Source organism: Polypterus senegalus, chromosome 10 (genome assembly GCF_016835505.1).
Source record: "Polypterus senegalus isolate Bchr_013 chromosome 10, ASM1683550v1, whole genome shotgun sequence".
In the NCBI taxonomy this organism is placed as follows: domain Eukaryota; kingdom Metazoa; phylum Chordata; class Cladistia; order Polypteriformes; family Polypteridae; genus Polypterus; species Polypterus senegalus.
Genome location: NC_053163.1, coordinates 95,250,284 through 95,277,108, shown reverse-complemented (window position 1 = coordinate 95,277,108; position 26,825 = coordinate 95,250,284). Strand labels below are relative to the sequence as shown.

Genomic DNA, 26,825 nt, shown 5'->3' with positions numbered 1-26,825 from the left:
TGCAAAGTCAGAATGAATCATTAGCCTTATCAACACATGCTTTATTTGCATTTTTTCTATCATTAAATGTGTGGGGTTGGCCTTCAAGATGCCCCAAAACACCTTAATCTTCCCTATATATATACTGTATATATATATATATATATATATATATATATATATATATATAGATATACTGTACTAGGCAAACTGCTGAAGATGGTGTTTCACCTGGTTTTAATGGATAATGGGAAGAATAGATAGGTCAAGGTGGTCAGACCTTAGAAATTACATCATAAATGGGAAGGTGTCAACCTTCCTTTCTGCAGAGGGAGAAGAGGAGAATATATATATTTAGTGGTCGATGGCCAGGGGCCTTGCCTGGTCGGGACACCCTTCTGATGGAAGGACCAGGGGAGAGGACACGTCCACAACAATACCTCCCCCAGAATACGAGAGGGCAACCCCCTAGATTGCATCGTGGCCTGTACAGTCCAGAGTCCTGGACTGCAGCACTTCTGCCACACTTGGAAGTGCTGCCAGAAGAAGATCAGAGTGTACCTGGAGCACTTCCGGGTGCACTACGAAGATGGCCACCTCATTCAAGAAGCCAGAGTCGGGGGGTCGAGGACAATGTTTGCCGCAACAGGAGTGGAGGCAGCAGAGAAGAGAAGAGAGAAAGAGACAAAGAAAAGACAGAAAGATAGAGGGCACTGAGCAGTATTGTTGTGCGGGACATTGTTTATTGTGTTCTGAAGTGGGGAGCAGGGAATAGAGCTCTGTGTTCTGCCTGTCTGTGTCCGGGTATGCAGAGCTGAACTCTCCAAAGCTTGCACAATATATATATACAGCCCCACTTAAGTCTTTGGAAAAAGCTCATACCAGTTTTAGAAGTGTCATTATTTTCAGCCAGTTTCATCTTCTCGATGGCCTGTGCAAGAGACTGCATCACTCTGACAGAGAGTTTGGTTTTAGGTTCATCTGGACTGCAATACAAAGTAAAAAAGACATGTAAAAATATAGTGGACAGTGTAAAATATGCATTTTATACATTTATAAACAGTACTTATTGCTTTATAGAGAAAAATAACCAAACACAGGGCTTTCACTTTGTTTCTACTAATACTTCACCACATATTTACCACTGCATAGCCCATTCAGAGTTAAATATAAAATTCTCCTTGTAAGGGATAACTCAGTTTAAATAAGCATAGGTTAATATAACAAAAGAAACAAGTAAGAAAATCTATGCATGGTATAACATTCAGGTGCATTTGAAGAATTGATGATCTGGTTTGAAAGTTAGGAGCATTTTGAAATTTTCAAGTCACTTCAAAGTGTTTGTTATCACAATTTTGCTTATAACATATTTTGAAAATTTTCAAAAATAAAAGTGATAATAGAATGCATTTACATGTATTAGTAGTGTACATAAAATGTTGTAAATGCCATTTTACAAGATCATGTGGCTGAAATTGTTTTCTTTGACATCAGATTCAAACTCAAGTGATGAAAAGAATCATGTAAGTTGTTGGATGCGGAGGGTCAGTGGCACATGACATTTTTCAAAGAAGTACACAATGAAGATTTAAAATCTGTACTGAAGTCTCAATCTAAAATTGCTGGGTGCTGCTGAAAATGATAGATAGTAGATTATTGTACTACTTTGCTGATAAATTACAGTGTAAGAGAAATACTGAAAGCATGCGCTTTCTGAGAATTTTTATCTAAGCCCTACGATGGCTCCTAAACGTGCTGCTTTTTCTAAGCCTTCTAAGAATAAAACTAAGCGCCGGAGGAAGATGCTTACTATCCAGAAGGAGGTGAAACTCTTGTATATGATTAAAGATGGCAATACCCTACTAATGCCTCCTCACGCATATGAAAAGACAGCGCCAGCAACTGCCTATCAAGATGTTCTTCAGCTGCGCACCCAGACACCCACTGCCTACTCCTAGTACTCCTTCAGCGGAAGAAGACAACAACGCACCTGCTGAAGATACTGCACCACCTCTGAAGACTCTCCTACTGAAGTCGTGCCTTCATAGGTTAGTGGTTGTGTGCAATTAAATGTACAGTACAATAATCTACTATAGAAAAGCGTTCGGGATTGTCCTTCTGTCCCATGAGTGCAAAGCGTAGTGGTATTCCGCTTATTACAGACTTACTACTTGCGGCTTGAGGTACGAAGCGACACGATGTGAGCAGAGTTCTGGTGCTCTCATCGTTCCCTTGCTTTTGTGCGCGATGTGCTGGAAAAATAGAAAAAATTATGTCTCTGGAAATAATTAATGTTGATGGAGTACAAATGCCTCACCGTGTAGTAAATATCAGGGGAGATGGTGCTTGCTTATTCTCATCTATAGCTTATTTAGTGCCTGAAACTCCGTCTTTAGCGGTACAGATTCAGGCTGACATTGTACGACTTTGGACAGGCACTTGAGGGGATAAAAAAGATGTTATGAATGGACACTTTGATGTTCTCATTCTCTACACTTACATGCCTGATGTACACATGGAGCGCACAATAATTGAAGATAAAAGTCGGTCGCCTTAAAAGGCGAGTGCGCCTAGTAATATGATATTTGTAACGTCTAATATGTCTTATTTTCTCTTATTTTGTCTAATATATTGAGTAATACGAGTGTAATGGTGACTAAAGGGTGTTGTTTCATGTCTAGAGGGCTCTAATAATGTTAAAAACATATTGTAACAACCCGGCAGCAAGCGCTGGCGGAGTGACGCCTCATGGTAATTTATGTAAATAGTTTGTGGGGAATTTATGGGTAATTTATAAAAAGCTTATTGTATGTCGACATTTACGTATTGTCATTTGTGTTGTAAATAATGGTGTGTTTGTATTTAATTGGTTGGGTGGGTTTGGGACATCGCCGTCCGGGGGTTATTTATTTTGTAAAAAGTACCAATTTATTGAAATGTGTCTCTGTGCGTGACCTTGGCAATGGCCGAGCAATAATGTTGAGCTTTTGTTTCTGACTATCTTCTGTAATAAAAAGATACAACAGGACAGAGCTGTTTTATTGCTAAGATTTTATCTAAGCAAACTACCGAGACACTCGGAGTCGTGCGGTGTATGGGGCACGAGTGTTCTCTTTCTTAAAGAGCTGGGTGCAGTTGCGTGCATGACGCTGGCAAGCCGCTAGCCGACAGCTTCGGAGAGGTGCACGGCAGAGTTCGGCTCGAAATCTTAAAGACTCCTCCACGGGTCGCTACATTGGTGTCAGAAGTGGGAGACCAGGCTGTTTAGAAGACGCCGTCATGGAACAGAGTCTTGAAGAAATAGAGCGTGCCATCTCGGAAAATAGCGTTATGTTGGAGCGCCTGATCAGCAGAACTGCACGGAGAAAAGGACAAACTGGCCTGAGGGTGCCAGTATTCCCGGACAGTGTTGCGATCTTCTAGGCGGGCGGAATGAACCTGTAGCTGCCGCAACGACACCCCAAATCACCAGTCGGCGGTCCTCCCCACACGGTCACCCGCTACGCTGCCACGATACAGCGGGTTGCCCCCCTGGAGCCATACCTTGCACAAGTGGATCTGGCTGCTCTTCACAATGGTTGGAGCTGCGAGGAAGCTGCAACACACTTGGCCCTTGCCTTGGAGGGTCCCGCACTTCAGGTACTCATCGACCTGCCGCCTGAGGAGTGTCGTGATCTTCAGGCCCTCACCGATGCTCTCACCCGTCGTTTGGACAGAGAACCTCAGCGGAACACAGCAGGGAGGAGCTGACAAACCGACATCGGCGTGAAGGTGAGAGTGTGGGAGCATTTGCAGCTGACATCAGGGTCTATGTACGGAAAGGTTACCCTACTTTCTCGACAGCAGCAAGGGAAGAACTCAGTCTTCATGCTTTCCTGCGGGGCCTTGCACCAGAGCGTCTTCGTCAGCATGTCTGTCTGTAGCCCAGACATTTGAGCGAGGCACTACGGGAGGCTGAACGGGCTGAAGAGGTACTACAGTTTGGGTCTCCGCACGTCAATCATCACGCCCAAGCCGCTATCGAGAGCAGTTGAGCGAGTGGTAGAAAGGGACCAGCCTGAGGGTGTGGAGGTCAGTCGCGCCCAGCCATCATCAATTCCCCGACAGAGACAAAGATCGGACCGCTGTTTCCGATCGCGGAGAACCAGGGCATTTTGCCAGGGACTGCCCTGCTCCAAGTCCCCTGCCTGCGTACAACATCACCTTCGGAAGCGACTTGAGTGAGGCCGTGAGGGACCCTCGCTCCAATTTTCAGCATCCCTCCGCAATGACTGCCCTAAAGTGGGGCTGTGGGTTTTCAGGTGGACTATACCTAGACTGCATTATAGGCGGACGGCCATGCAGTGCCTTAGTGGACACGGGGTCCACTATTTGTCTATTACAGAGAGGAGTGTTGCCGAAACAGCTGGTCCTCTTCCAAAAGACTGGACTCCTTCTAACATCGAACTGCGCGTTACGGGTGAGCGGACAAAAATGCCGGAAAGAAACTATTGACTGTAGTAGTAGGGACGAGCCAGACCAGCCACGAATTCTGGCTCGGGACATTAAAGACAAATGCATAATTGGGTTAGACTTGCTGGCCCACTGGGGAGCATGTGTTGATGTGTCCAGGGCCATCCTCTGCGTAGGTAATGAGACTGTGTCGCCCAATCGGGCTGGAATCATCCTGGAAGGGCTGTTAGCTTGGATTTGCCTGGACACCACGGCTCACCGGCTCCCGACCGTTGTTCGGAAGATGCAGGGACTGAAGAGGACCTCAGGAGAGTATTGCAGCTCAGACCAGTGCTCCCCAACGGTTTTCCTCACACGACCACCCATCCACTGAGACGGTTGCTGCTGTGGAGGAATTGGGCCATCAAGTGGTGAACAGCTGAGCACGCCACAGCAGGAGCAACTCCAGAAAGTATTGAACGACTTTGTGGACATTTTGCGGCTCGAGAAGAGGACTGCACCAGAACCTCGTTAGTCAAACACCACATTGACACTGGCCACGCCGACCCCATTCGGTTGCGCCTCCACAGATTGCCTCTTGCAAAGCGCCAAGCTGCGAAGAATTGATTCGCGAGATGGTAACCAACGACATCATTGAGCCTTGGACAGTCCTGGGCGCACCCATGGTCATGGTGCGGAAGAAAGCGGGGTTGGCGCCTTGTGTGGACTTTCGTAAATTAAATGCAGTCACTCGAAAAGACTCTTACCCATTGCCTCGCATCGATGATGCATTGGACTATGTGGCTGGATCCCGTTGGTTCAGCACTTTGGACTTGCGCAGTGGATATTGGCAGGTAGAACTGGCAGCAGAGGACCGACCCAAAACTGCATTCACCATCGGACAAGGGCTGTGGCAGTTTAAGGTAATGCCGTTTGGACTTTGTAATGCGCCGGCCACGTTTGAAAGACTAATGGAGCGGGTCCTAAAAGACATTCCCCGAACCCGTTGTGTGGTCTATTTAGATGACCTGCTGATTCATGCCAGAGACTTTGACCAGGCGGTGCACAATTTAAGGGAGGTCCTGACCGCCATTCGTAGCGCCGGGTTGCGGTTAAACCCTGAGAAATGCAATCTTCTCGCCCGACAGACTCAGTTTCTAGGGCACGTAATCAGCGAGTGGGGTGGCTACAGACCCAGCGAAGGTGACTGCCGTGAGCAACTGGCCCCACCAGCCAATATCACTGAACTGCGGAGCTTTTGGGTTTAGCCTCCTACTACGAAGATTCAGAAAACTTTGCGACCATTGCCAGCCCTTTGCACCGACTAACGAGTAAGGGCCAACAGTTTGGGTGGACGGAGGACTGCACAGCCGCCTTCCAACAGTTAAAGGCTGCCCTCGTCAGCGCGCCTGTCCTGGCGTACCCTGACCCCAACCAACCTTTTGTGGTGGACACTGGCGCTAGCAATGTGGGGATTGGGGCCGTGCTCTCACAGAAGGGGAGGCTGGAGAAAGAGTGATAGCTTATTACAGCTGCAGCCTCAGTCGACCGAGAGGAATTACTGTGTCACTCGGCGGGAACTGTTGGCAGTGATCCTAGCGGCACGGCACTTTCGGCCCTACCTATTGGGCACTAGGTTCACACTGCGGACTGACCATGCTAGCCTCACCTGGATGTTGAATTTCAGGCAACCAGAGGGCCAGGTGGCAAGGTGGATGGAGATTCTACAAGAATATGACTTTGAGATACAGCACCGACCGGGACGGCAGCATGCCAACGCTGATGCCCTCTCCAGGCGTCCATGCCTCAGCAATGAATGTCGATATTGCCGCCGACAGGAAGAAAGGGGGCTGGGGCCATCGTCCGCATCCGCAAGGGATAGATGACACTGTTGGAGTAGGGGAGCCGTACACTATTGACCAATTGAGGCAGTTACAGGCGAGCGATCAAGCACTAGAAAAGGTAAAGGGCTGGTTGGAGACACAAGAACGTCCCGACTGGCAAACCGTGTCGTCACAGGGGCCTGAACTCAAAATACTCCACTCTCAGTTGGGCAACTTGGAGTTGCACGATGGCGTAATCTACAGGCGGTGGCACGCACCGGGAGGAATTGACCGGCTACAACTACTGGTTCCCCAGGCTTTGCGCGCCGAGGTCCTCCGATGGGTCCACGGAGCGGCTGGATCCGGACATTACGGAACGCTAAGACAGTGCGTCGACTACGGCAGCGGTTTTATTGGCCGGGTGTCGGCAAGACGCAGAGCTACACGTCCACTGCTGTGGCGTCTGCACTGCACAAAAGGACCTGGTCAACGCGTTCTCACGCGCCATTGCAACGATACCTGGTCGGGCACCCATGGAGAGAATTGGCGTGGACATACTGGGTCCTTTTCCTGTAACGGAAGCGGAAATCGCTACGTTTTGGTAGCAATGGACTACTTTACCAAATGGCCAGAGGCGTATGCAGTTCGGATCAGAGTGCCCCACAGCTGCCCAAAACTCGTGGATGAAATGTTCACTCGATTTGGAGTTCGGACGAGCTCCACAGCGATCAGGGCGGAACTTTGAGAGCCGTTTGTTCAGGGAGGTGTGTCAGCGACTGGGGTGAAAAGACCGGACCACCCCTTCACCCACAAAGTGATGGATTGGTCGGCGATTTAATGCACCCTGGCCACTCAACTGGCAATTCTGACCAGTCAACACCAGCGGGACTGGGACCAACATTTGCCTTTGGTCCTATGGGCATATCGGACAGCAGTGCAGGAGTCGAGCCAATGCACGCCAGCGGGCTGATGTTTGGAAGGGAACTTCGCGCCGGTGGAATTAGTGTTTGGCTCACCCCTGAGCCTGAGATTATTGGTGGGCCCGAAATGGATTATTTTAGACGGCTAAAAGAGCGGCTGGACACCGTTCATCGACTGGCCAGGGAGGCCCTGGAGGGAGCTGGAGCGCCAAAAACGGGCTTACGATTCACGGGCTCATGGCCCGACGCTGAAGCCAGGGGACAAAGTGTGGGTATTTTGCCCGCAACGGAAACGGGGATTGTCCCCAAAACTAGCCCACCATTGGCAAGGACCGGGAAATATTGGACAAAATATCGGAGGTAGTTTTCCGAGTCCGAATGCCTGGGCGAGGCAGACGGGTGGTGCTGCACAAGGACCGTTTAGCACCATACCACCCACTGGCCCCAGAACAACAACAACTCGAAAATACAAGCGGTTCTCCAACCTCCACCCCGGCACCGAGTCAGACATTGACAGGACTGAGCCCGACACAAGTGATGGCACCTCCGGCAGGACAAAGCGTATCCGTCGGCGGCCCGGACATTTACGTGATTTTATCTGTGATGAGTAGGGTTGTGGGGACACTAACCCTCTTAGGAGGGGGCTGTGTAACAACCCGGCAGCAAGCGCTGGCGGAGTGACGCCTCATGGGTAATTTATGTAAATAGTTTGTGGGGAATTTATGGGTAATTTATAAAAAGCTTATTGTATGTCGACATTTTACGTATTGTCATTTGTGTTGTAAATAATGGTGTGTTTGTATTTAATTGGTTGGGTGGGTTTGGGACATCGCCGTCCGGGGGTTATTTATTTTGTAAAAAGTACCAATTTATTGAAATGTGTCTCTGTGCGTGACCTTGGCAATGGCCGAGCAATAATGTTGAGCTTTTGTTTCTGACTATCTTCTGTAATAAAAAGATACAACAGGACAGAGCTGTTTTATTGCTAAGATTTTATCTAAGCAAACTACCGAGACACTCGGAGTCGTGCGGTGTATGGGGCACGAGTGTTCTCTTTCTTAAAGAGCTGGGTGCAGTTGCGTGCATGACGCTGGCAAGCCGCTAGCCGACAGCTTCGGAGAGGTGCACGGCAGAGTTCGGCTCGAAATCTTAAAAGACTCCTCCACGGGTCGCTACAATATTTAGAAGGTCGTAAACAGGTTTTCTATACTCTAACTGCGAAAATATTTGATTTATAAATAAAGAATCCTACTTCGCGAAAATTCATTTATCGCGGCAGAGTCTGGAACGGATTAACCGCGATAAACGAGGTTCACTGTATATCCAAAAATGAGTGATTGAACAATTCAACTCTATTTAATATTAAAAGTAAACTTTGAAAATGTTCTTTATCTACCAAAATGTGTTTTTGGCTTTGTATATTCTTGTAAAAAAATCAATTCTTATACACATGAAGAATGCAAGCAAACAGTGAAAGAAATTGTTTTTACAAAGTCCATCTGCCCCTTCTCTTCATGGTGAAGGACAAAGACAGCGAACTTCCATGAGGATTTGCTGTGACATGATGTGAAATGATAAGGAGAAAGATTATGCTTTTGTCTTTGACTGAAAAAGACCTGTGTGATGGACATACCTGTATTCTCTTTCTTAGAAAATGGACGAGGATCATCTTAGGGTCTTTCGAACCATGCCAACATACATACAAGTATTCTAGGAAATATACTTTTTTGTGTTTTACACTGAAATTGTAAAGAAAGTCATGGCTTGCTGTTTACTTTGCAGTAAAATGCAGTAGGTAATGCTACATTTATTCTATATTCAGAAAAATGTTTTTTTTACAGTTATAGTAATGCAATTTTTATTTTTAAAGATTTTATATACTAAAATACATTTTTAAAGCATGAGCTTAAGAAATTGTTACCTTAGTTTTGATAAATGTGCAATTGTGATTGTAATCTGATTACAGCCCATTCAAAATGTTCTTTATACTTCTCAGTTAAATCAAACTTAAATCATAATATCATCACATAAAAAAGTGGCTTTATTTTAGAACCGTGAATGACTGTACTACAGTAAATCTGGTCAATCTCTACATTATATAGAGGGCAACTTTCACTACATCCTTCATTGCTCACTTATCTCAGAAACACAAAGCCAATGCACAAATCATTTCACCACTCCACACATTTTGAAAGTAAATTTTTGATATATCTGCTTTACCTCTGGGCACAAAGAGAAGTCAGAAGACTGCTCTCCTTGTTGTAGCAGATATTTAAATTTGTTGCAAATTAGGACTGTGGAGGCCTAGAGAAATCTATTCAGTACCAGGGATCGCCAGGCTCTAGCAGCTGTAGCACAAAACAGATGTACGTGCTGAGAAAGCAATCTTCTGGCTAAGAGGATTAGGATGCTATACATTCAAAAAGGATAACCAGACAGTGTAGCTGCAAACCTAGCAAGAGTAGGTGCATGGGTGTGTGTGTGCATCCTGTAACGGGCTGGCACCTGCTCCCCACACCCCTGTGTTGCAGTGACACCCATGGAAAAGACAGGTGTTCACAAAGACAAAAGGAGTGAAACAGACCAGGAGATGAATGTTTAAAAGTGAGCAGACAAACCTTTTAGTTAGTAACCAGACTAGGGCCATAATAACAGGCTGGCAAAAAGATATTTCTAATAAGCCAAAGCAAATTCCATATGTCAGTGCTCAAGAAGAGTACAGCAAAAGGTAAAAAGTAAACCACAAAGAATAAATATTAGTTGAAGTTTACAGGTTTTCTCAATTTCTTTGCACCAGTTGTCTAATGACAGTAAACTTTCAAAGCAATACATGAATTTCTCCACGCCACAAAGTTATCTGTGCACAACAGAATCACATTTTTCATTCAATTTTTTCTTACAAATTGCAAATATTTTATCAAATATAAGTGACAACTACCATTGTTCAAAATTTAATCAATTATTGTTTGCGATCAAAATAGATTATGTTGCCTCTCAGTGGAACAGTTTTGCACTTTAAAACTTGCCAGAATTCTCTCATCATGTAAGTCATCAATTGCTGAAAAGTTATCAAAAGCTGTCAATCCTATGTTTCGTTACAGTTGTTTTCAATATTCAGCAAGCTTTTTGCATTACTAAAGTCACATTTTCAAAACCCTTCACACAGATAGCATAAGAGCAGTCTGTGTGGGCTAAACTGTGGATCATTTCTCATTGCTTTTATAAAAATGTATTCAGTAACTACACACTACAAAATTCATGGATTCTTTTCACACTCAAAATCTACCACCAACATAACCTCTTGTATTTTGAGATAATTTACATAGTCTTATATACCGCTTTCACAGCGGTAAATCACTACAATTTGTTATATCAAAACAAAATACAGTATATGAATAATAGACCAAAATAAAAAAAGAAAATCAGACCAAACACAGCTGCCTCAAATGTCAGTTGCTTATCCACCCAGGAGTTTTGCTGTCAGCTGACCTCCTTACCACCCACATATGAGGCTGTATTTGAAATGACCTCCTTTACAAACATGGACAAAACAAGAAAACATTGTATAGGAAGGATTGTTGCAGGAAGAGAGAGAGGTTTAACCTGGTAAAAACATTAAAAATAATTAGGAAAACAGCAACAACACAAGTCCAAGGCCGAGGAGTGGCCAGCATCACAATGTTTGCAGATGTCAGATGATGTCAGATGATGGTGTATTTTTGCATATACCAGTCATTGCATCATACAACACCACGTGACTCATCTAAACCCTAGATGAAGTATATAGGATGTTTCTTCCAAAGGATGACAGAGAACAACTGAGGACAAATACTCCAATATTTGTGGTGGTGTGGGACAATGTGGCATTTCACCACTCCCTTGTAATCACTGAGTGATTTGCAGCACACCCCAGGATGTCTACACTTTTCCTGCCAGCATACTCTCCCTTCTAAACTTCCACAGAAGAATTATTTTCAGTATGGAGGCGGAAGATTTATGACCACCATCCATATGACCAAAGGTCCATACTGGATGCCACAAATGCTGAATGCCAAGATATTTCTCCTTTGCTCTGCCAAGGTTAGATTAGGCATGCTAAAAGATACATCCCCAGATGTATTGCTAGAGAGAATATTATATGTGATTTGGATTAGCACTTGTGGCCAAATTCAGAGGATAGAATTAACTTTTTTTGGGGGAATTACAACTGCACATTATCAGCATGTCAGAAGGTCACCTCCCAGGCTCAGCTGAGGTATGTAATGCCACTTTGGAAAGAGAGGGGGCACTGTTGCAGGTGGCATGGTGGTAGTTCTGCTGCCACACAGTAAGGAGATCATGGGTTTATGTCCCGGCTCCTCCCTGCATGGAAAGCACTTTGACTAGTGAGAAAAGTGTTATATAATTGTGAAGAACTAACTAACATTTTTATATGTTAGTACCTTCACAGCTTCATGAAGACTCCCAGTGAGGGCAATTAACTCTGCCCCTTCCAGGCCAGGTCCTGTAAATCTGGGCATCCCAGGAAGGCAGTGTCTCACTTTGGTTCAAGCCATACCAAAAGACAAGCTCTGCAAAATCACAACTTGCTCAATCGAACAGCATTATTGAATTGAGACGGTTATTGCCTTCATTTCTGATGCTTAGCTCCATTTGTTTTTTTACATTTTGTTTTGCATTTTTTTACGTTTTTTAATAAAATAAACAGGATTACTAGACTGTTGTCCCAAAATTTCTTTTGGACCCAATTCTCACTACCATACCATCTATTCAAAACAAAAGGAATTGAAGTATACTACAACATGGTGTATTCATTCCTGGACATTTTAGAGTGAAAGATATTTGTATTTTCTAATACAGTGTTTTTGTAGACACAAGGTTAAGTTACTTAATGGCATTAGCCAATTTTGAGATATGGATTAACTGATTTGGTGGTGGTATTGCATTTTGCAGGTGTTTGGTTATGCTGGTAATGCAAACTATGTGAAGACTTTTGAAAAGCAACTTCAGAACTGAAAAAAGCTTGTTAGCAATTGAAAAAAAACTGCAATTGCAATGACGTGGAGTCATTGTAATGTATCCTTAATTAATACATTTGTCCTCAGGTGAAACCTAAACATCATTAAAAGAGGTGGAAGGTTCTCACATCTTAGATAAATCAATGGCACATGCCGTCAAGTTAGCTCTCAAGTGGGATTAATGTGTTTTGAGTGTTGTCAAACACATCTATAGAGATTGAGTGTAACTAAAATTATATACTTTCTGAATACAGAGTATCCTGCTCTTGCAAACATTGCAACTTGGGGAACAGCTTGCTCATGGATGAGGAAGAGGAGTAATGATGCATGGTGGTATTATACAGGCAAGACAGTAAAGTAGAGTAAGTGGCAAAAGAGTGCAAAGGCACAGAGCTGTTCAGATGAAAGACAGGCCACACTTGTGGACCATGTCAGTAACCATGGCCTTACAATGGCAGAGGCTGGTCATCGGGTACAGCCTAATGTAAGCTTGTCTACAGTGTTTTCCATCATCCAGGCAGGTATCTTAGTAGTTCTTCTTGTTATTCTAGATACGGCATTATAGTATCTGACAGTTACAGTAAGGTAACGCATGTCTGCAAGATGTTAAGTAAGAAATTCATGTAACACCTGGGACAGTACATGCAGTTTGTTCACTTTTGAATCTCATTGTATAGGATGAGACAGCTAGCTCATGCTGGTGGCAGAAGAGGCCTTGTGACACCTCACCAAGAACAACAAATCTGCAACATACAGTGGTGTGAAAAACTATTTGCCCCCTTCCTGATTTCTTATTCTTTTGCATGTTTGTCACACAAAATGTTTCTGATCATCAAATACATTTAACCATTAGTCAAATATAACACAAGTAAACACAAAATGCAGTTTTTAAATGATGGTTTTTATTATTTAGGAGAAAAAATCCAAACCTACATGGCCCTGTGTGAAAAAGTAATTGCCCCCTTGTTAAAAATAACCTAACTGTGGTGTATCACACCTGAGTTCAATTTCCGTAGCCACCCACAGGCCTGATTACTGCCACACCTGTTTCAATCAAGAAATCACTTAAATAGGAGCTGCCTGACACAGAGAAGTAGACCAAAAGCACCTCAAAAGCTAAACATCATGCCAAGGTCCAAAGAAATTCAGGAACAAATGAGAACAGAAGTAATTGAGATCTATCAGTCTGGTAAAGGTTATAAAGCCATTTCTAAAGCTTTGGGACTCCAGCGAACCACAGTGAGAGCCATTATCCACAAATGGCAAAAACATGGAACAGTGGTGAACCTTTCCAGGAGTGGCTGGCCGACCAAAATTACCCCAAGAGCGCAGAGGCGACTCATCCGAGAGGTCACAAAGACCGAGGACAACGTCTAAGAACTGCAGGCCTCACTTGCCTCATTTAAGGTCAGTGTTCACGACTCCACCATAAGAAAGAGACTGGGCAAAAACGGCCTGCATGGCAGATTTCCAAGACGCAAACCACTGATAAGCAAAAAGAACATTAGGGCTCGTCTCAATTTTTCTAAGAAACATCTCAATGATTGCCAAGACTTTTGGGAAAATACTTTGTGGACTAATGAGACAAAAGTTGAACTTTTTGGAAGGCAAATGTCCGTTACATCTGGCGTAAAAGGAACACAGCATTTCAGAAAAGAACATCATACCAACAGTAAAATATGGTGGTGGTAGTGTGATGGTCTGGGGTTGTTTTGCTGCTTCTGGACCTGGAAGGCTTGCTGTGATAGATGGAACCATGAATTCTGCTGTCTACCAAAAAATCCTGAAGGAGAATGTCCGGCCATCTGTTCGTCAGCTCAAGCTGAAGCGATCTTGGGTGCTGCAACAGGACAATGACACAAAACACACCAGCAAATCCACCTCTGAATAGCTGAAGAAAAACAAAATGAAGACTTTGGAGTGGCCTAGTCAAAGTCCTGACCTGAATCCAATTGAGATGCTATGGCATGACCTTAAAAAGGCGGTTCATGCTAGAAAACCCTCAAATAAAGCTGAATTACAACAATTCTGCAAAGATGAGTGGGCCAAAATTCCTCCAGAGCTGTAAAGACTCATTGCAAGTTATCGCAAACGCTTGATTGCAGTTATTGCTGGTAAGGGTGGCCCAACCAGTTATTAGGTTCACGGGGCAATTACTTTTTCACACAGGGCCATGTAGGTTTGGATTTTTTTTCTACCTAAATAATAAAAACCATCATTTAAAAATTGCATTTTGTGTTTACTTGTGTTATATTTGACTAATGGTTAAATGTGTTTGATGATCAGAAACATTTTGTGTGACAAACATGCAAAAGAATAAGAAATCAGGAAGGGGGCAAATAGTTTTTCACACCACTGTAGATATAGATACTCATACTATCAGTCTTCAAGAGATCCAAAGTGCAGTTTTGGAGGACCAAACCATCTACTGTTGAAATCAGTATCAGAATTTCTGAATAGTATTCAGTTTCATACACAAAAACAAGAATAATAACATTTTGGTACAGTGGACATCCAATGTGAGTGGAAAAATGTACAACAGGACTGTTTAGAATTAGAAGATAAGGAACACATTTCTAGAGTAGACTGTCATACTGACAAAACATCTACAGTATATATATTTAGATCATCATGGTTCTACACAGTGTGAAGGACGCTTTCATTTTGGTGACATTGACCTATTCATTGACACAATCATTTCATTTTGAAGCATGAGTTAAGAATTTTGGATGAAAAATTTGCTTTTATAGGTAGACTATGGTGTTGTGCCATAACATATAAATTGTTTTGATAAATGTACCTTGAGCTGTGAGAATGATAACAGTGTTTCAGGAAATTAGCCTAACCAACTGAGAAAACCATAAATTGCAAAATCTTCTCTGAGCAAAACTGTTCCAGAGAATTATCAAGACTCTTGGATAAGAATATTACTGAATTATCACACCTCCATATTGAACAGTGATCATATGATACATCACACCATCTAATAAATGCATGATTTTCAGCAGGCATTGCCATCACCATGTAAAATGAGCACAAAACAGTTACACCTACAATAAGGGCTTGAAGCGGGTCAACAGTGTTTGTCATATTTCATGCCCCACCCCATGCTCTTCGTTCTAATGTAACTATATCTCGGTGATTGATACTCCAAGGTGTACTACACCTCACACTCTCCTTTCTAATATAAGTGTATCTTGACGCTCAGCACTCCAAGGTGGGCCCCACCTTTCACTACCCAAAATAATGTAAGTATATCTTGATTCTGGATACTGTAATTGGGAACCTCTGTTCTATTAGGAAATCAGATTTAAAGGGAGAATACAGCACTTATCTGTCTCCACTACAGACAATAAAAATATAAACCAAATCCAAGGTATAATTTTCTGGTTAAGCAGTAACTGGAAAAATAAATATAATAAAACAGTACCAAAATAAACAAAATTAATCAACAATGATAAACTAAAGATTAACTATATGCAGTAAGATAATTAAAAAATGAATGGATGGTTCAAAAGATTCTTTACACCTGTATTATGGTGTTACCTGGGTCTTTCCTTCTGCATTTTTTCAGCTGACTTTGGACCTTGAAAGATGATTTCATTTCGTGTCTGGCTTTGAAGATCATTGGCTCCCTTCTCAGAGGAGACTTCTGGCCTTAGGGGCTCCTCTGGCTTCTCACTGTTGTGACGACCTCGGGTACAGCCCTGACAGTTAAGTGTTAAAACAAAAGTGTGAGAATAATGAAAGAAGACTAAAGGTTGCTTAAAGGATAACTTTGGTATTTTTCAAGCTGAAGTTATTTCTTCACAATTACTGTATATATTAATTTTCTATATGTCCTAAAACATGAACACATAAAACCTAAAAAATGACCAAATATGCCCATTTTTCAAGCCAAATTTTATTGAGTTATTGTCCATGCCTTGAAATTGCACACATATTGCAAAACAGTGTATCCATGTCATATTGGAAATGGAAAAAAACGAAAAGTAACACATCTTTGTGAGATTCAGCCATTTTAAAAAGAAAACGGATAAGCATGTCACATCGCTGATCGTCTATATCTGTGTCAGCCTTTCGGCCCCACAAGGGCAAGGTTTCACTCAAAAACTCTTCTCTACGCCCTGTTTTTAATGTTATTGAGTGGTGATGCCCACATGTAAACTGTTGTCTCTGTTCTGTAGAGAACCAGACAATAAACACTGATAAAATATCACATTGTCACCAACCGTCTTTCACTACCTGTGAGAAAAATAAGTAAGAGTTGATTTAAAATTGCTACAAATCACAACTCAGAACTACCTCATCATACACGTATTATGGGCATGAGTCCCAGTCTACCAGGAGAAAACAGTAAAACTACTAATCATGTTCTCTCACCCAAAAAAAAGTTGTCCTCATTTCTTATATTACCTTATTCTCAGCAAAAGTGAATCAGCTGGTGTGTGCCACTTCAAGACTCTCATAATGTCTTTTTCAGTTTCTCAGTATTTTTTTTATCATGCGTGCACACGGCATGCCACAGAAACTGCATAATGTTGAGTGTTGATTGGCACTTAGCATTGATAAGCAGGTGGCCTTGGCTTTTTTAAAAATCGAAGACAATGAAGTGTAATAATTTCAGTTCAGATTCAGTGTTATAGTGTACAAAGTACAAAGAAACTGTTACATGCGCACTTCCTAAACACGCACATGCTGCCACTTGGCATTAATCACACTTCATAGGCTATGTAAAATAATAACACAAAATGTAATAGGCAAAGACTAGGTGTTGTTTGGGAAAGAAATGATCATATTATTTGAATGCTCATCTGCCATTAAATAACTTTCTGTATGTGATTCACTATGTGTGCCAGCATTACCTACAAAAACAAATTAGCATGATTTGAGTATGCATGTGCCTCTGGCGCTCATTTTGAATCACAGCAGATGCATACTCAAATCAGATAATTTCAGGGCATACTCACTGCCCTGCCAACATACCAGACACTCAGCACACTCTTGTGAAGAGCATCATTTGTTACAAGCTATGACAGAATATAACCACTGAAAAACTGCAGAGACAAAAGTAAGAAAATATGCAGCCTGAAACTGCAGAAATTAGGCAAATTAGGGGGTGTGTCCCTGATAAATGTCAAAACTCCACCCACAACAGCCACTGCACACAGAACCAAACAGGAAACATATCCTTACCACAAGAACATAGTACCAGAAATCTGTGGTAAAATTTACTAGTGCTCTTCCTGTTTACTTTTGCATCAGAACATGAGTGGCTGAAAAACCTGAAACAGAAAACTGAAACCTTTGCTGCTTTGAAGTGGACATATTCATTAAGTTTTACAGCTTTTGTTTTCATGTTGGATCCTATCCCCATTGCCTCTATTTTAAAATGCAAGAACAGGCTATATCTTTTTTTAATTTATAAAAAATGCTTCAATTTAGAATACAGTTTTATATGGAAAATTAATATGTAACTTGATTGTGCAAAAATAACTCAGACTTGAGAAATATAGAACATATCCTTTAAATGTCAACCTTAACTTGGCCCACAATTAGTGAGCATGACTGTGATTGACTGCCAATCCTTTCCAGGGCTGGCTCCTGTCTTATGCCCACACTGCTAGGATAGGCTCTGGCCCATATAACACTGAACTTGATAAATCAATTACAGAAAATATATGAATAAACAGAAAATTAACAGAAATTGTATTTGTTAACATACAAATACATACATACATTGCATTAAAAATGTTTTAGATATTTAAAAATGCATAAGAAGGGTGGATTCATAAATGGAAAGACAGAACCACTATCAGAATCTACCATTGAACACCACCACATTTGAGGAGGTTGAGATTTGGGGGACTGACTTCTCAAACATCCTTTGAAATACTAAACAATCGCACAAGTCTACATGTTTGGCCTTACATCAACCTTTACTCTTCATGTTGTTTATGAAATGTTACAAAAAGTCCAGGTAACCTTGAGGTGCAGGCTGATTTCTTCGTTGGCATCAGAGATGTCCTGAACAATTAAAATCTTTCTTAAAATACCACCAGCATTTCAGTACATGTAATCCATCTTGAGCTTGGCCAGTACTTGGGTGGGAGACCACCTAGGAAAAGCTTGCATTGCTGCTGGAACAGATGTTGGTGAGACCATCAGCGGACACTTAGTTAGTGTGTGGTTCATGTTTGGATACCAATGCCTCTGTGGTTAAAAAATCGGTATTGTCCTTAGTATGAAATGTAAAACTGAGGTCGTAACTCTCTGTGGTCAGAAAAGATTCCTGAGCATTATATGAAATTGGTGGGGTGTTTCCCAATGTCCTGGCTAAATTGCCTACCATGGCCTGGTCATTCTATGCCCCTAATCATCCTCTGTCCCTTATTGGCTAGCCACCTTACTCACCCGTTCACTACCTAATAGCTAATATGTGGTGTAGGACTTCTGTTGCAGGAATGGTTGTCATTGCATCATCCAGGTGGATGCTACACATTAGTGGTGATTGAAGTGATTCCCCACTGTCTGTATAAAATATTTCAAGTAGGTTTAAAAACCACTATATAAATATAACTAATTAGTGAAACTTCTAGCATTTCCTATATTCACTGTATTCATTACAGAGGTAACAAAGAAGGTAGCAGGTGCAGTCATCCATCAACATCAAAAAGAATCTTTGCCAAACCCACCTACTTGTCATAATTTTCTAATAAAATGCCATAATGTCCCCTCCTTGAACCGTCACCTTATGAGGAATGAGGAAGCAGAGCCTGGGGACTCTGAGGTGGGCTCTCCCATCTCTGGGACTGAGGTCACCGAGGTGGTCAAAAAACTCCTTGGTGTCAGGGCCCCGGGGGTGGATGAGATACGCCCGGAGTTCCTTAAGGCTCTGGATGTTGTAGGACTGTCTTGGTTGACACGTCTCTGCAACATCGCATGGACATCGGGAACAGTGCCTCTGGATTGGCAGACCGGGGTGGTGGTCCCCCTCTTTAAAAAGGGGGACCGGAGGGTGTGTTCCAACTACAGAGGGATCACACTCCTCAGCATCCCTGGAAAAGTCTATTCAGGGGTTCTGGAGAGGAGGGTCCGTTGGATAGTCGAACCTCGGATTCAGGAGGAACAGTGTGGTTTTCGTGGACCAGCTCTTCACCCTTAGCAGAGTCCTGGAGGGTGCATGGGAGTTTGCCCAACCAGTCTACATGTGTTTTGTGGACTTGGAAAAGGCGTTCGACCGTGTCCCTCGGGGAATCCTGTGGGGGGTGCTCCGGGAGTATGGGGTACCGGACACCCTGATAAGGGCTGTTCGGTCCCTGTACAACCCGTGTCAGAGCTTGGTCCACATTGCCGGCAGTAAGTCGAGCCCGTTTCCAGTGAGAGTTGGATTCCGCCAGGGCTGCCCTTTGTCACCAATTCTGTTCATAACTTTTATGGACAGAATTTCTAGGCGCAGCCAAGGTGTTGAAGGGGTCCGGTTTGGTGGACTCAGGATTGGATCACTGCTTTTTGCAGACGATGTTGTCCTGTTTGCTTCATCAGGCCGTGATCTTCAGCTCTCTCTGGATTGGTTCGCAGCTGAGTGTGAAGCGGCTGGGATGAGAATCAGCACCTCCAAATCCGAGCATGGTCCTCAGCGGAAAAGGGTGGAGTGCCCTCTCAGGGTTGGTGGAGAGATCCTGCCCCAAGTGGAGGAGTTCAAGTATCTCGGGGTCTTGTTCACGAGTGAGGGAAGAATGGAGCGTGAGATCGACAGGCGGATCGGTGCGGCATCCGCAGTGATGCGGGCTCTGCATTGGTCTGGTGAGCCGTAAGGCAAAGCTCTCAATTTACCAGTCGATCTACGCTCCTACCCTCACCTATGGTCATGAGCTATGGGTAGTGACCGAAAGAATGAGATCGCGAATACAAGCGGCTGAAATGAGTTTCCTCCGCAGGGTGTCTGGGCTTTCCCTTAAAGATAGGGTGAGGAGCTCAGTCATCCGGGAGGGGCTCAGAGTAGAGCTGCTTCTCCTCTGCATTGAGAGTAGTCAGATGAGGTGGCTCGGGCATCTGATCAGGATGCCTCCTGGACGCCTCCATGGTGAGGTGTTCCGGGCACGTCCAACCGGGAGGAGGCCCCGGGGAAGACCCAGGACACGCTGGAGGGATTATGTCTCCCGGCTGGCCTGGGAACGCCTTGGGATTCTCCCAGAAAAGCTGGAAGAAGTGGCCGGGGAGAGGGAAGTCTGGGCCTCTCTGCTTAAGCTGCTGCCCCTGCGACCCGACCTCGGATAAGCGGAAGAGGAGGATGGATGGATGGATGGATGCCATAATGTATGACAATGTCAAGATCCAGCTAGCCCAAGAATATCTGCCTGAGCCATCACGATTGTCCTAACTGCAACACGAGGAGAGGAAAATCACTTGTGCAAATGTCAGGTACAAGAAGTTTGCTGCTCTTCCCTTGGCTAAGGTTACAGAGAGACTGAACAGAGTTGCAGAGGTGATCCCAGCACCCACCCTCACAGCAACCGTAGTTAGAAAGTTCTCCTCAAGCTGTTAGGAAAGTTGCTGTACTGCAATAGAGAGGTAGACAGAACTTTGTTTGTCTCTGACCTTTAACAGAAGCAGTTTGAATAGATAGATAGATAGATAGACAATAGTCTAAACAAACTTCAGAATGAGTAAAAAAGAAGAAAATTAAGGAAAATAAAACTTCAAAGTATTTACCTTGATGGAGAGGAATTCAGAAAAGTCTGTAGTGCGTTTTCTGCAGCAAGACCATCCCTGAAATTGAAATTAAAAGTATGTATAACAATATTTCCTATGACCCAACATTGGGTGAATCCAGTTTCAGCTCATCGACATTAAAGCACCAGCTTTCCTCAACCTTCAACTATACAGCAAATTCAGAAAGTATTTAGACTCCTACGTTTTCTGAACACTTCAATGTGTTGTAGATTTAATTTTAAATGAATAAAGTTGCCATGTTTACCCAATAATCCACACTCAATAACAATAATGACAAAGTAAAAACATGTTTTTAGAAATGTGTGAAAATTTATTAAAATAAAAAATTGAAATCCCTCATTCAAATAAGTATTCTGACCCTTAAATCAATACTTTGTAGATGCTCCATTCTGACAAACTACAGCTTCGAGTCTTCTTCAGTAAGTCTCTGGATATGGGCAGTTTATTCCATTTTTCACGGCAGGTCCTCTAATGATGGGATTCATTTGTAAATGACCATCTTCAGGTCTCCTCACAAACGTTTTATGGGGTCAAAGTCTGGGCTTTGGCTGGACCACTCAAGGACAATTAGAGACATGTTCTGAAGCCACTTCAGCTTTATCTTGACTGTGTGCTTTGAGTCATTATTGTGCTGAGGCCACATGTATTCTGGACCAAGGTTTCTTCAAGGACTTCTCTGTATTTGGCCGCATTCATCCTTCCCTGAGTTCTGACCAGTCTCCTTATTCCTGCCACTGAAAAGCACCACCATAGCATGATACAGCCACCACCATAATTTTTTATATCATAGAGATGGTATTAGCCAAGTTCTTCAACAGACATAGTGCTTCGTGTTCTGCCATTAAAAAGATCTTTTTTTTTGTCTCATCAGATTAGATCTTTTTTCTCCTGCTCTCAGAGTTCTGCTTGGGAAATTTTGAGTGGGCTACTGTTATGCCATTTACTCAAGAGTGGCTTCCGTCTAGCCACTCTACCTTAAACACCTGATTAATGGGGTGCTGCTGAAATGGTCTTCTTTCTGACAGGTTCTTCCATCTCAGCTGAGGAATACTAACCTCTGAAGAGTGACCAATAGGTTCCTGATCATCTCCCTGATCAAGGTCTTTCTTGCTTGGTTACTCTGTTTGGCTGGATGGCTAACTCTAGTAAGAGTGTATATGGTTCCATATTCTTCCATTTCACCATTATTTAGACCACTGTACTACTGGGAACACTCAAAGCTTTAGAAATGGTTTCATACCCTTGCCCTGATCTATGCCTCATTGCAGTTGTACCACAGAGTTCAACAGAGAGTTCATTGGGCTTCATGGCCTGGTTTTTGTCTTGCCATGCAGTGTGAATTGTGTGGCATTGCATATACAAATGTGCACCTTTCTAAATTATGTCCAATCAATTCAGTTTGCCACAGGCGGACACCAATTAAGTTCAAGACACATCTCTGGGACAATTAAAGCAAGCAAGACACACCTGAACACAATTTGGAGTGCCACAGAAAAGGGTCTAAATGCTTATATAATTGAGGGATTTCAGTGTTTGATTTTTAACAAATTTGTAAACCTTCATTAGTGTTTATTGAATGTTGATTGATGGGCACAAATGACAAATTAATCAATGTGAAATTAAATCTACAACACAATAATGTGAGAAAAGTGAACATTTCCGAATACTTTCTGAATCTACTGCAAAAGTGGAATTTCAAAATGGATGGATAGCTGAATGTGTGGAAGAAAGGATATGTTATTATTAAGGGCTGGGTAACATTGTAGCGTAGCTGTGATTAGCACTGCTATGTTACAGTTACAGTTGCCTTCTGTGTTTCCCATTCCTGTGAATGTTTTTTTCTCCTAATATGCTGGACATCTCCCACATCCTAAACACTTACAGGGTTGGTTAACTGAGATCTCCAGATCAGTCTGGTGTGAATAGAAATGAGTATGTGAATGAGTGGTTCCTTCCTTGTGCCAAATGCTACCAGAATAAGCTATAACTCATTATGGCCCTGTAATCGGATTATTATTTAAAAATGAATGTGTGCATGATAGTAATGGAATTCCCTGACATGAGACATGTTTGATAAAATCTGGATTTGCAACAATTCTCAGGTTCTATAGGTATTATATGCTGCCACACTTCATAGACCAAGTGATCGCATTATGCATTATATGATAGTTTCTTTAAAAGGTGGCACCACTCCTACTCCTTTGCCCAGGGCAGTATGTGTGTCACTATCCATTTAAGAACAATCTCAAATGCATTTTGAGGTACTGTTCCCAAGCCATGACCTGCAAAAAATGTTCACTGCCGCACTAATTCTGGTCCAGTTGAAACCTACAGGCCTAGTGTCCCATGAGAAAGCTGAGGCTGTTTCTTTAACTACTCAACTGATAAAGGTGGCAGAGTTCTAACTTAGCTTTTATTTTTCATCATGAAATTATCTGTCACTTGTTTTCTTCCTTTCCATGTACCAACTGTCAGAGCATTTCTGTAACACATCAACTGCTGAAAGACCCTGGTCACTTCCAAGACCTTTTCAGCAGAGAGAAGTTACTTGCATTCCTGTGTTGTTTTCCAAGGGCACCACATCAACTTAAGACATTCCTTCACATAGTCCTTTAAGGAGCCTGGATCATCGTTGGTATTCCCTCCTTGCAATCAACTTGATGCTGCCTTGAAGGTATATGCTTTAAATCAACCAAGTGTAAGAGGGAAGCACAAAAACTGTAATAAGATGCTTTGACATGATGCAATGAATGTGGAAAGAATTATGTGGCAACATTTCAACACTTCAGCTTTGAGCAGCTGGTGCACTCCAGGCTGTTTAATAATTAATGTAGTAGCACAATAAAAATATGTAGATCATACCTTTAGGGCGTCATGAAATATCGGGACTCCAGGATGAAACAGACAGGCTTCTGAAAAATAAGCAGAGGTTCATTAAGGGCAGGGCTTTGAGACCCTGATAAGCATTGTAATGGAGTATGTGGAGAGTAACTTATGGTGGTACAATCGGGGCATACTGGGCCTGCGCCTCAGAACCTTGAACTGATTACAGTAATAGATTAGAAAATGGATGGGAGGATATAACTGAGCATAGAGCAGAGCTGGTGCCTTTTGCAATTTTAAGTTTAGCAGATAGTGAATTACAGGTAATGATTATTTAAAATTCCAGATTTTATACATTTTTTATGCTAAGGTATTCTTTCACAATAGTTTTTTGGACCTTTTTTACATTTTTGAATATTCATATTTCAAATATTTGATTATTTCCATTATGAATTTGTGTTATAGCAAAATAAAAATACATCTTTGTTTTTAATTTACCAGCCACCATTAGAGGCAGTGCCATTTTGTATACGACCACTACTGTGGGTCGCTAAACAGTGAACCCCCCAAAGTCACATCATGTAACATTGTTAGGGCAATGGTTTACGCCACCAAGTCCAAGTCTGACTATTCTAATAACAATTTAAGGTTTTTCAAGTTATGGCAAGGATTTTGTGTTCATTGTGTTCTAACTTTGATTTTGATAAGATTAGACATCTGCTTGACTTTTTTTTTCTGGTATTGATTATACTTACTTTATTTGTTTCATATTCTGACCTGCTATTATTTTCCCTTTGTGGCCTATTCTTTTCTACCACTTGGCAGAACAATAATAAAAACACTTTTTATAGCAGTTGAAGCAAGTAAGAGACAGGATGAATTTAAGGAAACCATACTAAATGGCCTTGAATCATTAGCTACTTCAAAAGTATTTCTCGCAGTGCTAACTGAAGAGCTCTTATAGCAGTCAAGGACTTTAACAGCAGTTATGGTTACCATCCTGATGTCCCAAGAGAAGAAAGAAGAAGGCCACTCCCCCAGTCTAAAACATATGGCAACCAGCTGGGAAACCCCATAAACGTCTACTCTCCCTCACCATCACCACTTTATCATTCTCAGGAGCATGTAATTATTTTTTTTTCATTATTTCTGCAATGATCTCATCATCTGTGTATTTCATATTCCATGAGCATCACTATTTTATGTGTTTGTATACATTGGCACTTCCAATCAGTGTTTCTAAATTTCATGTTATTTTGTGTTTCTGATCACTGTAGTGCCGTGATTTTGCAAAGTACATGATACATGTGACCTGTGACATTATGACAGTCAAGATATACAGTATAAAATTACTGCTCATGTTAAACAGAGTCCAAAGCTTAACTTGTTAAAGGAAGGACCTTATGTGAAACTAAAATATAGAATTTTGATTTTGGCTTTTGTTTTGTTTCTACTACAGTTTAATTTTGTTCTTAAAGATTTTTAATGAGAAAATTAAATAATCTAGAAAAAGGAATTAGTTTATGACTTTGGCTGTCCTTTTCTTTTCCCCCTAAAGTGGTGGTTCTCAACCTGTGGGGCGTGAAGATGTGAAAAAAAGAAAACAAGAATCGAAACTATGAAAAATACATCTATTGAAACCAAAACAAATTAATTTAAATTACATTCTGATACTAGAAAAATAAATACAAAGTTAGATAAATGTCGATAAAAGTTAAATAGGTATAATAAAACTTGTAGCGGTGTATCGGCAGCAAAAAGTATAGGAATACATTTTATTAGGGTTTCAAAAAAACATTAGGGGGGCGCAAATTAAAACTGTTATGAAAACTTGGGTCACAAATACTTAAAGATTGAGAAATGCTGCCCAAAAGAAAGACGTCTTTGTTTTCCTCATTTTGCTACACTAAATCTGTTTGACAGGCTGATGGCTACAGTAGCTCAAGCTACTCATTGGCCAAAGTGCCCTTTACTTTGATTGTAGAAAAAACAACAATTCAATCAGCAGAATTTATTTTTTCATTATTTTTCACTATTTTGCTTCCATATTTTGTAAGGATCGCCCATTAGGACCTAATTGATCTCTTCCAAGCACAAATGTCTGCCTTTAGTTCATTGTAAAAAGTGGGGAAAAAAGAATAGATAAGTGACATGTTGTAATCTATGTTAATGAATATCTAATTTTCATTTTTGTAGTTTGTATTTGTTATGGACACTGTGGCCATGATGTTTATTGGAGTGATGTTTGTTGTCATTTTCATGATGGGATAATGGTGTGATGTGTGAAGTAAATGCACTAACTCTATTTAACGACAAAGGCACTAACTGCAAATTATCTGTTTATATGTGTCCAGTATGAAAAATCAAGCCTTTCATTCTGTGTTGCTTAGATTGTTACAACCTTCATGGAACATTAGAACATCAGGTCAGTCTTGAGGAGAACAAGCTTTTAAAATAGCATCTATATACTTAATTTCTCCAAAATAATGTCAAGTGGAGTTTTGAAGGTCTTCGTAGTACTGCTGTCTACCACACTGCCTGGTACTCTATCAGTGTTATGATACTGTTTGGTTTTAACTTTTTTTACACATCTTTTCTTGTTTGTTATTAGGTCTTTTATTTTGCTTTGAGGGTTTTTAAGTATGGAGCATCCAATTTTATGATTTTTCTTTACTTTTATTTTAAGGCTGTTGATTATTTTTCACTCCTTGTTTTTGTTCGCCCTTAACGCGTTTTTTTTTGCATGACACTGTAATTAATTTGTTTACAGTTGCTATTATGTTGTTATGCCCTGAAGCATTAGATAATTTTCTAGAGGGTTCAGAGAGTCATGCCCATCTCTGATTAGCTCAAACTTATGCCTCCTCACTTTCCAGCCTTTTCTTCCTATGAGGCTATTGTCTTTGTTCTTAAATGCTGGGTGGTGCCACCATCACACTTATTGTAGCAGATTCTTACCTCAGTGCTGCTGTAATATATCCACATTGATTTAGCCCATTCATCTATCTACTGTATTACCTGAACCCATTATCCAATTCAGGGCATATGGGTAGACAAAGCCTTTCCCAACATCTTTGGCTGAAACAAACTTGGAA

At 42.0% G+C, this 26,825-nt stretch overlaps 1 protein-coding gene across 1 annotated transcript in view; it reads right to left on the bottom strand.

The window, feature by feature from the left end:
* The window catches only part of zgc:92429 (uncharacterized protein LOC445063 homolog), a 54,802-nt gene that overhangs the window by 23,766 nt on the left and 4,211 nt on the right, over positions 1–26,825 (bottom strand). Inside the window, exons 2-5 of the mRNA XM_039766251.1 lie at positions 23,770–23,819; positions 20,887–20,943; positions 15,718–15,878; positions 862–965 (exon numbers count right to left, since the gene is read on the bottom strand). Of these exons, the coding sequence (XP_039622185.1) occupies positions 862–965; positions 15,718–15,878; positions 20,887–20,943; positions 23,770–23,819 (372 nt within the window). The remainder of the gene's footprint in view (positions 1–861; positions 966–15,717; positions 15,879–20,886; positions 20,944–23,769; positions 23,820–26,825) is intronic.